Consider the following 15583-nt stretch of genomic DNA (forward strand, 5'->3'; position numbering starts at 1 on the left):
CATGGGTGACCCACAGCATCACAACCCTGTCATTGCTTTACACAGCACCTGCCACTGTTGGTGAAATATCCACCTGTGGCCTCTGTGACTGACTCAACATTCACTTGCTCCTAGAGAGGCCAACAAGCAATTTCTCAAGCTCTTTTGGTGGCTGTGTACTGCGGGCAGGTGGCACTCATAAAGGGGTGAGAGGTTCCACTCACCTCTCGCAGCCAAAGTGGGAATGGGAGCAAAACACAGGCACCCCAGTGACCTTGTGGAGTCACAGCACATGCCATCTCTGGTCCAGAAGGCCACAGGACCAAGCTCTGCCTCATGTTTTGATGGGTATAAATGTATTACCTTGATACACTCTGAGCTGTTGTGTGAAAAGATGTGTTTGCCTGGTACATAGAAGACAGTGTGGGGAGAACTGGATGGAGAGATGGATGGGGGAATTGACACTAAGGAGCTCCTGGGTGTGTCAACAGGGTTAATAGGCAATAAAGGTGGAAGGAAAGTAAGAGGTGGAAAAATGAGGAAAGGATCAAAGACTGATGACATCAGGAGCACTGATGGGGGAGGCAGGAGTGGAGATGAGAGACAGGAGAGCAGATAGTGCAGGACAGGAGGCCACTGGGGTAAGGGAACAGAGAGGGATCAGGGGAAGCAAGGGGTAAAGCAGCCTGGGGAAGGAGAGCTGGAGAAAAACAAGAGGTTAAAAGACAGAAAGCAGAGGAGGAGTGGATACTTACACTGTGAGAAAGGAGATGAGGATACAGAGAACAAACCATCGCCTTGTAAACAGCTCTAGACAGAGCGTGCTGCCTCCAGGAGATGCGACCAAAGTGAAAGGGAGCAGGGAGCGCGGGGGCTGGAGGGAACGCCGGGAAAGGATGCCACCTTCCCCGTGGCGTTAGCAAGAGGTGCTGGCAACCGGCCAGGCTGCGTCTTCTCCCTCCCCCTCCTCCTCTCCTGCTTCTCTGCCCACCTCCCTCCCCTTTTAAATTCAAAAATTTGTGTGGTGTGAAATTTCATCTGCTTTGACGGCGATTCACAGAGACACTGCCCATCGGAGGGGAGAGGCTCGCCTGCGCTTTGCACAATGCGCTCAATGAAGCAGTCCCGTTCCCTCCAGCCACCGAGCCCAGCCACCACCACCACCCTCCGTCTCCAGCTCCCCCTTCCTTCCCCAATCTCTGCCCACCCTGTGGGCCTCTGGGCCAGCCCCCTCACATGTCACAACCTTTACACCTTCTTCCCCACAAAAAAGACATTCATGCCCTTGCCCTAATCATTCCTCCTGAGATCTGTAGGCAGTCGTGCTATCAAGCAGCCAAGTCCTCACCGCCCTGCTACTTGGCTGCATAGCTGGCAGGTGGACGCAGTTCATTTGGGGGGAGATAGAGCTGTGGAGAAAACACCTTACATCCCCCCCAAAAAAGGAAAAAAGGGACAAGCATTCATGAGATGTCAAGCAGCTCTGACAGGCTGTGGGGTGATAGAGATCCCCCTTCTCTGCTGGCACCCAGTGGATCCAAGCAGAAGCCAAAGTATCATGGATACCTTGCTCTGGAGAGCATCCTTCAACCCCAGGAGAGGTAGAGACCATCCCTAGAAAAGCTGCCACAAAGCTATAAGTTACACAAGGCTGAGTGCTAGGTGTCTATTTGTTACAATGAGGAAAGCTCTGTCCACCTGAAGCTTGTATTGACAAAGCAGATGCTGGCACAGAAAGGGTAATGCAACCTCGCCCTGCTGTCCCTGCACCACTGCCTACTCTGCAGGCTGAACCCCGCAGCAGCAGAAGACTGTCCCACCACAGCTGCAGCTCAAAAGGGAACTCTCAGGTTTCTGTAAACCGTCAGTCTCTGCAAATATTTCAGTTCTCTGACATGAACACCACCAGCCGTTTCATTCCCTCTCTGATCCTCCTCATCGCTGTTTACTTATTAATGGCTTCTTCTGTCTTATTTAGAATGATTATATAAGTTCACAGACATACAACAGCATAGAGCTCCAACTTGCCATTAAAACCTGCCATGGTTCAATGTCTTCTTTCCATCCCTTCCTTATCCTGTCGCTAGCCACTTCCAAGGTAGCTGCCCTTTCAGCTCCTGCCCCAGTCAGATCTCCCTCTACCAAACTTCAGCTCTGAAGGCCCTCAGCCACCCATTCATCCTCTAGATCATCTCCAGTGTGTTGGGAGAACCAAGTTCACCAGCTACAAGTGTAAGGGGCAAAAAAATGACTTCCCCAAAATACCATCTGGTTTCAAAAGGAGCAGGTCCAGACTCTCTGAGGAGGACTGGGTGGGAGAGAGGGGAAGACTATTACCTTTGAGGGGTTCCTAAAGCAAGTGCGGTCCCTTTCCCGTTAAGCTCATCCTTACAAAATAAACTACTGCACTGTCTGCATCATAACTGTGTCTATATCAGGAAACTAAACATGCCTGGCACTGGTTTCTGGGGCCAATGTCAATTGTCTACACTTAAATCCTTACCCTCCAGAAAAAGGGTCTGGCTGCAGGCAAAATGCCTATTGAGAATGGTCACAAGCCTCTGCGGTGCTCTGACTGGGAAATGCCCAAGAGACTGTTTGTGGACACAGACCAAATCCAGGAAACAAATTGGCTATGTGGGCCACTGATGTCCAGTGCCCAGGAATGTTCCCCGATACCTTTCGCTTCAAAAGGTTGTTGCCTAAAACTCAGTATGGATGAGAATAGGAGGACTATAGCACAAATACCCCCACCATTGCCTTCCTAATTCAAGGGGAGAGAGAGCCAGCAGTTCAGGCACTTACCCTATTTTGCAGTTACGGATTAAGTATCATTCATTATGCAGGGACTAACACAAACACTCTCACAGCAAAAGATAAACATTTTTTTAAGTTGCTAGTTGCAACTTTTTGGATTTCAGGTCTCCTGAGAAGCTGAAGACACTCCTGTCCTCCTGGGATACAGACTCCCAAAGCTCACAACAGTTTGCAGCAATAAGAATGGATGGAAGCAGCTCAGGTTTCGTAGGACTTGTGCAGGCTCGCCCCATGGGGAAGTTCGACTCGTAAGGGAATTCTGGCGACTAAGAGTAGAGAGAGGCAAAACAGCTGTTTTGCTGAACATGGGAAAAAACCAAAATTGAATTTTTACTCTATACATTCTCAAAGTCAGTCATAAAAACAGGCTGGCAAATGTCACTTTCTGCCTGGCAGTAAGCACAAACTTTGTAGGGCCTGGAGGGATTTATAAACCCATAGTGAATTTTGCCATTCTTTTAATACAGTCTGATCTTTGCGAACTCCTGGAGGTCATGTTAGAACGAAGAGCAAGGCAAGGATATGGAATATCTTCCCCTTTTGTCTCTTTGCCTAAAACTGACTCCATAAGCCTTGGCACAATCCTGCTAAGGTCACTCTGTTTCCAAAAGTATCTGTGCTTGCATAGGCATCCTTTGATAAATAAGTGTGCACTGCACTCAAATGGGGGAGAAAAAAAAAGCTCTTCTAAACTAGTACTCAGGGTACCAGCCATCTAAATCAACTGTTTTTCCAGCCTGGGAGAGTACAAAGCAGAGTACAAAGCAGAGCTGCTTTGGCTGCGAGGTTTTGCTTTTCTGCCCTTTACACTATTCCAAAAGCGCTGTGTGTCTGGCAAGTTGTCAGCTGGATTGGGGGACAAGAGAGACCCAAGTGGAACATGTTTTAGAAGAGATTCATTTGTTACAGTTGCTTCAGACAACAGTGACCTGCACTTAACCGAGCAGGAGGTCTCTTCCTTCAACAGCATCAGGCTGGAATGTAGTTGAATTAATAAAAAAGTAACCCATGAATTAAACCTGTGGGGTTTGGCAAAGAATAGACAGGGTCCAGGGATGAGCTCAGACTGATGGCTGGGATAGGAAAGCAGGAAGACCAAGAGGTGATGTCAGGGTGAGCCTGGGGTTCAGGGCACACAAGTTGTTTCAGTCACCTGTGAGGAGACAGTGGTAATCAGCTGCTTGTGGATACACCTTGACCTCTGTTTTTGCTAATAAACAAGTTGGACTTATAGGAGATGTAGCACAGGCAGCAATTCCAGCCAGGCCCTGATGATGCTTGCCTCTGTTCTTGCAACATTAAGGATGGAGAAGCAGCTCTGGCTTGCTGCTTTATCCTGTTTTAGTGAGCTCCAATTTCTTCCAGAGCTTCTAAGATTATTCTGAAATTCCATATTATAAAACGTCCCTCCAGTGTTTCCAGCTAAGTCCCTCATCCCGACCCTAAGGAGGCAAAAAATGCAGATCTGTCCTTAACCTCAACTGGGGAGCTGAGCTCCTAATTAAATTCTCTTTTCCCCTCCCCCACCTAACAAACTCTTTTCCCACCCCCACATCTTTGCGCTAAGGAGCTGGCCCAAAGCAGAGCTCTGTGGTGGGAGCAGTACAAGACTGCAGGACTAGCTCCAAGGGGCCAGCTGGATGGACATAAGCCCAAGTCTTTGCACCCAAGCTGCCAAAGGAGAGATTTCTGTTGCCTTTGCCTAACCTGCAGAGGGTACAGGCAGAGCTACTAGAGGCAGGGTAGAGCCTGAATCGTGTCTCACATTTCTAGAGAAACCTCTCTCAGGGAGGGAAGGGGAAGTAAAAATCACAGATTTCTTCCTTTCTGGTCTGTAAGATGGGAGAAGAAAATTGTTCAGTGGTCTCAGTGTAGAAAAAACTCCTCAGTCTTAACCCATCAGGCCATCTTCTCTGCAGAAAATCAAATAACACCCATGGAGGGAACAAGGACATGGCTGCAAACAGCAGGCTTCAAGTGAGACAGGACCAGGAGAAACCTTTCTACCAGTTGGAGAACACAATAACCCCAGGCTGGGACCTGGAGAATGTAACGCAGGCAGGGCTGGGTCCTGATCAAGAGGCAGGTTGGAGAAGAGAGCTATGAAGAAGTTCCCAGGATGAGCTCCAGCAGAGCTTCAGCCAAGGGGAGCAGGCAGGGCAGCCCTGGAGGCACCACACACCGGGGCGGCATGGGGGTTTCTGACAAAGTACCTGGTGTTGGATGAGTGAGTGGGTGGGATGCTTGACATATGTCTGTTAACCTGCGTTGCTTCCCTATGTAAGGTGAGCTAGAAGTGGTGCTCTAGCCATTGCCTTGCCCAGGAACAAGGTCTGGTCCACAAGCAGGTCAGCAGAGTCTTGCTGCAATGCGAGGGCTGACATCCCCCAGGAGCTATTACCTTGCAGGGAGCAGCTGACTGGTGGGAACTTACCCCGTGAAAAGCAGAAATTAAGTGCTGCCAAAGCAGATACGCCCAGCTTCTCTCAGTTTAAAACTGCACATTTTGAGTTGTTTGAAGTATGACAATCCTCTCCCCCTTGCTTTAAGCACTGAACAAGTATTTACACTGATGAGGATAGCAGGGGCCTTCCTCCCCAGAAGGGCACTCACTGGGCTCAGAGCCCCGCTATGCCTTGGCCCCTTTTGCATGCATCCAAACTGCCTCATCTCTGAAAACACACCTTATTGCAGGGACTATCATGGACAGGAATAAAAACTCCAAAACACACATGCACATGCTCCCTACCACCACTACCACCTTCGCAGGAGGAGATCCCTCATTCTCCCTGCACAGGGTTTAGTCTCCGTTGATGACAGTGACTAAATTCCTCTGCAGTTTTTCAGTTGCTCAGTTTACATTGCCTGGGCTCCTCGCCAGCCAGGCATTGCATCTCGCTTGCTGTCCACCCGGCTTCGCACCTGCTTCCCAGCATCCCAGAGCCCACCCGCTCCCCCTGCAAGCTCAAGGATGCAGTCTGGGCTCCTCTAAGCACCTGTTTTGCTTGAATCTGGTTTTGTCCTTAATTAGAATGAAATCAAATAGCTTCAAGATTTCCCTGAAGGATGTTTTAAAGCTGGTTTCAAATACGATTTCAAATCACCATATGAGAATTTCAGCATTGTTACAGTTTCTATTTTTAGGTCTCTGAAAACAGATCGCAAAATGCCGATGACATCAGCATTTGACAAGTGTCAACCTGTTTCACTACCAAATGGATGCTACATGGTCTAGAAGATGAAATAAAAATCTCAGACCATAATATAAAGCTTGTACATGTGATAATGTAAAGCTTATTGAATATTGTGGCAAGGGTGGACTAGACAGTCTCTGGAGGTCCAGAGAAAGCCTTTGATGATTCTCTATGTTACTCAGACATCAGTAGTGGTAGTAAAGCAGCTTGAAATAGTGAGGGAAATATTGACATAAATGAAAAATTCTCTACAAGAAATTAGGAATGAAACATCAACATTCTCTGAAATGCTGCTTCTTAAATGAAAAATTTCTCCCTAATTTTTTGTTTAAAATTTGATGAAACCAATGCAATTTCTGACAAAAAGCCATTAGGAGGAAAAATATATTGAATTCAGCCAGTGCTATCCAGCTCTTCCTCACTATTTTATATGCCTCCCTCCACTACCCAATGGCTGATTGCTTTGTCTTTGTGGGTAGATCCTTTAAGCCTCCTTTCATCTTGCGGACTTCCCACATCATTTTAGCACTTTCCTGCTGTGTGCCACAGGTGACCAGCTCTCCTATGCTCCACAGGCACTTTTAATTCCTGTAAGGTGTTTGGGGGCCAGGCGAGTTCAGGCACCATCATACCAGGTTACACCTCCTAAAAACCCTTTCAGCTCTGCCGATTTGCATCCTCCCATCCCACTTTGTGTTTGCAGAGATAAGAATGCCCTCTGGGCTGGATCTGGGCTCCAGGCCCCTATTTGGCCTTCTGGGATTTATGCCACCTGCTAACTTGTAGGGGAAGGGGGTAGGGAACACCAAGCCTGACTCCAGCCCCGCAGGAGCCCAGCATCACTGTCCCAGCACAGCCCGCTGCTCTTTATGCATTCCTTTTGTTGGAGACCTGGCAACCAGCTTTTAATCTGAGCCCAGTGGGAATCAATTTTGGAGTAAGCTTTTATATCGAACGCTTTCCTAAGATGTAGCTGTATTACATCTGCTGCACTCACTTCATCCATTAATTTGCTAATTCTACCAAAAACAAGCATATGCTTTTCTGACACACGACTTTCACAATGGAGCGGAGTAGAGGAATAAAGGGCTTTATTTACTAATGCAAACAAGTTATCTGAAGCCTGATCTTGTTCTCACTGAAGTCAGAGACAAGATACCCATTGAATTCCACGTGAGCTAACTTGGACCTTGTGGTCTGATCCAGAGCTTGAGCCTGATCCTGCTGGTTGCTTGAACACTTGCTGAAGGCAGGGGCCTGCCAGGGTGTCATACTCCCCATTCTCTGACATCAGAGACTGCTGGAAAGAAAAATTACTGTTGTGCTACAAATAGCATGATTGAGTCACTTTGCTACAGGATCAGCTCAAAGGAGGGGGAAGTGACTGGCGAGAAGGTAGCAGGAGAAGGAGCAGAGCTGTGGTATCTCGCTTGGGGAAAAGCAAACAGGCAAACAAAGGAAAAGAAACAGAAATTGCTTCCTTTGGCCTTCTTCCATCAGGGCAACTCATTTTATGAATCCTTCCGAAAAATGCAGGAAAAGACAAGAACAGGCTTCAAAATACAGGGGGGACCTGCACTTTTCTTCCTGTTTGCAGGACAAGCATGACTGCATTTTTACAAAGATAAAGGGAACACAGGTGAATATTCAGTGACTATTTTCTTACTTGCTTACACCTGCTGTGCACATGGCTATGTATTTTTTAATAGGATCACAGTTATTTGCACCTGCAAAACTGGACCTAGTACTTCTGTTGTCAGCAAAATTGCAGGTGCAGGAGTCAGTACGGAAAGTAGCCCTAAGGAAATCGTTGTCCATACCACTATGAATAAAGCTAGAGACACTTCAAGCATTCAGGGCACCTGGCTTGTCCCCCAAAACCCCAGTGCTTTCAAGATAGCAAAAGCCAGCCACCCTGACCTGGGGTACAGTTCAGGAACAGGAGCTGCAGTTGCTCAGTATTTCATTTTTGCAATTGCCATTTTCTCCAGGGGCAAGAGAGCAGCTTCCAGGAAAACCAGCCAAAAGTTATAACAACACAGGCAGCTCTTACTATGGCCCTGGAAATAACAGGGGCAAACAGCTGTCATTTTCTTTCTTTTGGCCTCGATGCAATTTTCCTCATCTCACCCATTTACACAGGTCATGTGAGGGAGCTGAGCTCCCTTCCCCATGCTGCTGGGCCCCGTGGGAGGGGAAGGGAAGGAAAGGAATAGTGCAGGAGGTGCTTGCACAGCGTCCCAGCCCAATCCAGCTCAAGTGCAAACCCTCCAAGGACTTCCACTGCCTGTCACCTATGCTGCAGGGTTCACACTGCTCATTATTTGAGCTGACTAAATGGCAGTTGATAAAAATATACTAGCATTTCTTCTTCTTTTGCTGTGCAGGTGTGTGCAAAGATTTCCCACCAGCCTGGGGGAGGCAGCTCTACGCTCAGGTGGGCTGGTTCAGCAGCAAAAAGCAGCCTAAGCTTAACAGCACTCTTTGTCCCCTCCTTCCCAACAGGCTGAATTTATGCTCCTACCTACCCCAAGTCAAAGTATCTTTTTGCCTAGCCTTCACTCTTGTTTTAACACAATGAGGAAATTTGGGGTAGTCACTCTGCCACAGGGGAAGCACAGGGCACAACCACCTTGCTGCCCTGGCAGGATGACGCCCTGGGCAGCTTCCTTCTTTGCTGTGCCTATACCCAGCCCTACCATCACCAAAGCAGCCCTGCTACTTAAAAAGAAGGAAAAAATCATAACAATTCAGACTTTGCCACAAAACATGAAGCAGCAGAGGAGCTGATACTGTAAATGGGAAGGGTGGGTGTACCCTCTTTGAAGGAGAAAGGTCTTTCTTCCCCCTTTGCTGCACTGGAACGTAAGCCCAGAGCTGCTATTGCAATCATTTGTGAATGTGGAGGCAGGTCTAAAAAGCCAGCTGTGAATTTTGGTAGTCAAAAGGGAAAAAAAAAACCAAAAAACAAACTAGGAGAAAAGCTCAAAGCAGACAAATACAGGGTTGGGAAAATAATTGCCTAGATTTCAGCTAGAGTATCCAAAACCTGCACTCTTACCTATAGCTGTAAACTCCCCTTTTAGCTCTCTACCCCCTCCATTTTACTTTCTTACCTACCCTGGCATCTCCACATATCCAGATAATACACTAAGGCCAATCTTTGCCACCTCCACCACACACAAGCACAGCACTTTCAAAGGCTGTGGACTTGCCTACGTTAATTTACTCCAGACACCACAAAAAGCTTCCTCACTGAGGACCATTCCCCTACTAGATATCAACTTTCAAGCCTCAATCTTCAGAATTGCTCTGGTAAAGAGATTTATTTTTTTAACTGTACAAAAACATGTCTCCTATCTCATACTCAGAAATGACTAAAGTGATTTGACTCAAATACTACAGAAATTCAGCTTTAGATACGAGAGTAACGAAGCCTCATCTCCATAGGCCAAACTTGCAGAAAATTATAAGCAACTGAAAATGAGTGTTTCAAATGGAAGTGTTATGCAACATGAATGACAGTGACCTGAAACACTCAGAGCAGACTATTCCTATCTCCAACATTTGTCTATAACAGCACAGGAAACTTTGGAGGCCTGAAGGAAACAACCATTTCTAGCTTGGAGAAAGAGCAGATACTTAAAACTGTGCAATACTTGAGTATCTTCTGGGCTTTTGGGTCCTTGCCTTACCAGAATATCTTTAGAAATTGGGGATGTTTAGATGAGATGTCATTCTTGACCGCAGCCAACAAAGATTCCCCTTAGACTTACCTCAGGCCATACAGGACAGTCCCATCAGGATGGAGCCGAATCATGCGATTCTTCACAGTCACCCCATGCAGAAAGGACTTCTTGTCATTCAGGAAATAGGTGTCAGGCAGCCACAACTGGTCAGCCACCCGGTTGTCCAGGGTCAGGTTGAGAGGAAGGTCGTTATATGCCAGGCGTTTGTCCCGCCAGCTCTGCTGGAAGTACATGGTGATGGTGTAGTCCTGGGAGAGAAACATGGAAATGTCAGCCTGGCTCCAGGATAGGGACATAACTCAGTCCCTTCACTACTGCCGCTGCCAAGACCTTTGATGCGTCTGCAGATTCCTTGGCACCCAAATGTTCGTGTCTGCACATCTACCAGCTGGGGGGACTGTGCTTTTTTCTGGGAAAATGGAAATAAGCCTGAGCTTTGTAGGGGACAAAATGGCATTACATGACTCCAGTCAAACAAAACCGCATCCCACCCATGTTGACCCACACTGCTTGGAGTTTGGCTGCAAAACTAGTAGTAGTGAGAACTACGATAGCACTAAAGGATGTCAACCAACAGTGGGCTACACCATGCCAAAGACTTCAAAGGTTGATCTCCCAATTAAGTTACATAAAGATGTCTGGACACAATGCAGTCACACTCAGCCACTGCTTGTTACCACACAGTTGGTAAAAGCCAATTTTATTTTGAGCACAAACTCAGGAGATCCCCAAGAGCACATGGAGAATCTTACCTCCAGGCCAAGGTTTCAAAGTCAACCCAGGTCAGCCATGTCAAGCTATTAACACTTGCCTTGTTATATGAGCTAAGTTGGGACTTCATTGCAATTCTCAGGAAGGGACATATGTGGAGGAAATCTGTCACCAGTGGAGCATGATCCACTGGTAAAAGGGCAGTTTCCTAACCATCCCCAGCTAGCACAATGCCATATGTATCTCCTGCTCCTCTTCTGTTCGATAGTAAAAAGTTGGCACTTAAAACTGTTGCTAAGACAAGAATTTTATAGAGGGCATGGAGGGCTCTTTGGTGGCCCATAGCTGTAGCTCTGCAGAAACCATAGTGGTTGCTGTACAGTAACAGCACATCCAGGGGAGATCCAGAGGTCCCAGACCAGCTTGTTCAGAGACAAAGTATTGTGGCACCATTCTAGAAGAACAATTATTTCTTCTCAGGTAAACGAGTAGTACAGGAAGGGGTCTTGTACACACCAATGACAGAAAACATTCTCACAACAGGTCTTAAATAGGATATGAGCCGAGGTTTTGGGAGGGTAAAACAGCTAGCCTTAAAATAACAGGATGCTGATTAGGAAGTGGGCACAAGTCTTGCTGACAGTGGCCTTACAGAAGTCAGTGTTTTTTCACAAGTCCTTAAATAAAAACCATTTTTGCAAATGCATGCAAATGATCTAGAATGGATGGGGCCAGAGACGCATTGTCTCTTCCAAAGCAGATACCTACAGTGCCACTGAAATCCTCTTGACCACACAGATTTGCATGACGGGCATTTCTGCTCTGCAAATTCCACCTCTGTGCAAAGAGCTGATGAGGACCTTGCTCATGTGCTAACATCTGGGCTGAGCACAGAGGCAGGCATCCTGCCTGCCTGTCTTCTCCCACTGACTTCACTCAAAGCCAGGTTTGATTAACACCTCTGAAAACAAGCTCAAATAATTCCACATTATGGGTATGCCAGCTTTTGGGTATCTAACTATGATTCAGAAATCTAGACCCACATGCATATCCAAAAGGTCACAGAGTAAATCTGTGGTATAGACTGGATATAAAAGCTATATCTGTCACTTTCTGTGTTATATTGAAAAGAACAAAAACACAGTGACAGTTTTCTGGCCAAGAAACTGTTTTGCTTTGCTTTTTCAAGGACTGCTAAACTCCTGCCTCAGAAACTTCACAGTCCATCTCACAGGGGCACAAATATTTTCATTTCGGTCAAGACTTTGCAAAGGAAAATGTTCTCCCTGGTACCCCTCCCAGGGAGTTCGGACCTGCATTGCAGTGAGAGCACAGAGGAGCAGAGTGTCTGAGTTCCTGGAGCCTCTTACCCCCGTTGGTAACCATCTCTTCCCCTGCCTGTGGGAAACCTGGCTACAGAGGCATCATTTCCTTTCTCCCCCCTTTAAGAACTCCACCCACACACCTTAGCAAGCTGCTTCACTGACCTGCATTTTCCTAATCCTTGACAGAGCCCTGCAACACCTCACCCCTAACCAGGCCACCCTGCTCTCACTGCAGGCTCCTGCCAGCCTTCAAGCAGCAGCAGACAAGAGGTGGCACTGATCTCCAGAAGACAAAAAGGGCAAGCTGCTTACAAAGTGATCAGTCATTAGCACCTAAGGAATACACCTCCTAAACACATCTTCTGTATTTCCAGGATTGATGGGAATAAACTCAGAAGGGTGCAGAAATAAAAGCCTACATCCTAGCATTCAGGCTGATGATGTTCTTCAGGTGCAGAGACCTTTCTGGGGAGAACAGCCAGCCCAGCCCTGGGCTGAGCTCTGTTCTCCGATCTTCCTGGGCTTTCTGGCACTAAAGATTTCTTTGGGCAGCATCATGGAAGTCTAGAGCACTTGATAATCATGGTTCATCTAGTGCCTGAAGTTTTCCTTAGCCCCTCTCTCTGCTGATTCCTGTGGTCCACTTGTCATTCTCCTGCTCTCCCTACCCCATCACACTGTTAAACAGTAAGCAGGATTTCTGGGCAGAATGAAAAGACAAGTGTCCACCCGACAGAGGTCAGTCCTCCCTGGGAGGACAGATGCTGCTGACATACTGATGAGCACAGCACTGAGCTATGGGGAAGATGGATGCTCTGCCTCCAGGCCCCTGGGAGAGGGCAGGGCACAGACCAGGGGGCTGGAGGAAGCACTGATATGACCCACTGCAGTTAGTAAGAGGGACCAGTACCCAGGAGAGAAAGCAGTGAGCTTGACTTCCCCTTTATACCCCATAGCCTGGGCAGGCAATTATGAAGCACCCACGTGACAGCCTAGCATCATCACCTGGCCAGGCTCCAGAGCTGATGAGATCTTAATCATAGCCTTCCTTTCAGAGGCATATAAAATAATGACCGAGGGTGACATTGTTCTGCAGAAGCAGAATGGGGAGATGGAGCCAATACATGTAGTGGTTCATAAGTTCAGGAATCAGAAGTAATGAGCCTGATTTTCCTCCAAGTCTTGAATGACAACCCCTTTGTTGTAGGGTTTTATCTGTCATTGGGCTAATACGAGACCTTCCCAAATCTCCCAATAACCAGTGACATTCACAAGCCTGCTGATGCCACAGATATACCACAAGCTGGGTTTCTCAGCACCACCAGCAATTAGAAAGTTGGCCCATTTACCAGGCTCAGTGAAGAACTTCAAAGACACCTGGAGCCCATGCACCCCTCCAGCTCTTCCTTCCAGCTCACCGCAGAAGCACTTTAGTGGGACAACGCAACTCAATTTCCCTGCTGCCTGTGCTAGGGATGAGCGAGGGGGCTTTCTCTGTGCATGTATACCCAGTAAGCAGCTTTCTCTACTGCTGCTGCTGCTGGAGGAGCAAGTGGGAGATGCAGGCAAATATGACTTTCCACTTGCCTCTAAACTAGCAGCCTAGACCCTCTCCAGACTGCACCAGTGCAGCTCCAGTAGCAAGAAAAATGCTTCCAAATTTCCTGTTAGGGATTCCACTGGGTCTTTCTGGAGGACCATAAAATGCTCAGGCAGGGCCAGAGTCTGGCCAAGACCAGTCACTGCTGTGGCAAGGATGGGAAAGCTTTGCAGAGAGCTCCCGGCTCACCCTGCCAGGTACACCTATTGCACTGGGGAGAAAAGGCAGGACCCACGCTGGAGGGAACATACATGTGTCAGGCCACCCTGTGCAACCTCCTGCTTCGTCTGGTGGCTACTGGGGGACCAGAGGCAAGCGTGGAGGAAGGGAGATACCACTCCTCATCAGAAGCTCCATGCAGGTTGCACTGCAAAGACCTTTGGAAATTGTTCAGTGTGAACTTAGAATTCAGGTTTTAAAAAGCAAAGGCTGGGACAATGGAAAGAGGGCTTCTGAAGGGTGGACATGACCAGAAGTTATGTGCTTCCACCTGGTCCTCTGTTTTCCAGCCACAGGAAAACAAGCTTTACAAAGATACCTGCAAACTTTCTCTAACTAGGCTTTACTACTGTAGCTTAGCTGGCTATGTCAGCCTGTACCTACACTGACCAGCATCCCACTGTGGGAAGCTGAAATGCTGTAGTCAACAGTGCTGGCAAGGGGAAAGCCTGTTTTCAGACCCAGATGAGCCCTGCCCAGTCTCACTGACCTACAAATCACGTGTCCCTTATGCCGAAAGAGCTTGTGTTTCGAAACAAGCTGTTCCTCTCTCGTCCATCTCTGCTAGCCCAGCACTGGCCAGATCCCTTGGTTTGTCCCAGAAGTCTGGTACCCAGTAGCTCACAAGCTGCACAACTGCAATGCTGCTTCCAGCCCTTTTATTTACCGCAGTACTCCCGTGCTGCCCTCCCTGCCTTGCAAGGCAGACCTCGTGGCCCAGCTGCGTGCAGGACCGCACTCAGCATTACAGCTCCCCCTCGGCCCCTCGTGAAGCCGAGATGGCACCTGAGCCTCCTGGAAAGCTGCTCAGCATGACCATCCCCTTGGGACCCCCCTCCACATGCCTCTATTCCGTCTGCTCTGCTGAGCAGCTCCTTGCGAGCCGTCAGTCCCAGCCCCCTTTGCCTCCCCCACTCCCAGGTTTTGCAAAGGCTTTGCTCTCTTTCTCCCTCCTCCTTCTTGCTGCGTGTGACGCACGCAAAGCAGAGGTGAGAGCAACACATGGAGCCAGCAGACACTCATGTTGCAGAGGTGTCTCCCTGCAAGGAGGGAGGGCAGCTCATTTAGAGGCCCACAAAAGCCCCAGAGAAGGAAGAGGAGCTTACCTGGGGGCTTCACGTGCTGAAATGACAGCGCATCCTACCAGCTGCTGAGGACAGGGCTGCTAGCATCCATCTCCAGACAAGAGGAGACTGATAATTACAGCCTTTCCTGAAACTCAGCAGAGACCCCAAACCAAAGATGATGTAAGAGAACTGAACAGTGAAAGGCTGAAATGTTGACATGAGAGGGGCATTGATGGAAGGAAGGTATCTCCTGCAGAACCCCAGAGGCAACAAATTAAGTCAAGCATACACAGGGATTCCCCAGTTTCTCAGAGGACAGGGTAGATAAGTCTAAGGGAACAGCAGCTGAGGCACAGCAAGAAGGGAAATAAGCTGGCACCAATAGTATGAATTCAAGAATGAATTTCCACTGGCTCATATTCCAAACGCCTTTATTAGCACCTAACATACGAGCCCCTCCACCTCCATCTCTGCAGAGCCTCTTTGGGAGTGAAATGCTCACCTATCCTTAGAAAGCAAACCTGGACTCACCCTGGACCCTTCTCCACTTGTGCTGGCTCTGTGCAGTCTGGGAGCAGAAATGAGCTCACTGTCACAGGAGTCCAAAGCTGCCTCTTGGAGCAGAAGTGTCGCAGGAGGAGGATGCCAGATCTGAGCCTAATGGGAACAAACCCACTGGTGCAGAGGAAGGCAAAGTTTAAGGAGGCCAAGTCAGTGAGAGGACACGTGGGTCCAGGAAAGGGGACTAATACAGGAGAGTGGGTCACTCCTGGTGCTGGGAGCACAGGTTGGTTGCCACTGAAGCAATGACAAGAAGGAGGGCAGGAGGAAGCTGGAGCGCTTGGGGGTAGAAGATACTATCTGAAGCCACCACAACCCAGGTGAGGACACGGGCATGTGGCTGGTTGCTTGTGGGCCAGCC

At 48.3% G+C, this 15583-nt stretch overlaps 1 protein-coding gene across 1 annotated transcript in view; it reads right to left on the reverse strand.

Moving 5' to 3' along the window:
* Positions 1-15583, reverse strand: part of LOC142043006 (gamma-aminobutyric acid receptor subunit beta-4) — a 75048-nt gene that overhangs the window by 13730 nt on the left and 45735 nt on the right. Inside the window, exon 4 of the mRNA XM_075053628.1 lies at positions 9767-9987. Within this exon, the coding sequence (XP_074909729.1) occupies positions 9767-9987 (221 nt within the window). The remainder of the gene's footprint in view (positions 1-9766; positions 9988-15583) is intronic.

The sequence above is a fragment of the Buteo buteo genome, chromosome 22, assembly GCF_964188355.1.
Source record: "Buteo buteo chromosome 22, bButBut1.hap1.1, whole genome shotgun sequence".
In the NCBI taxonomy this organism is placed as follows: Eukaryota; Metazoa; Chordata; class Aves; order Accipitriformes; family Accipitridae; genus Buteo; species Buteo buteo.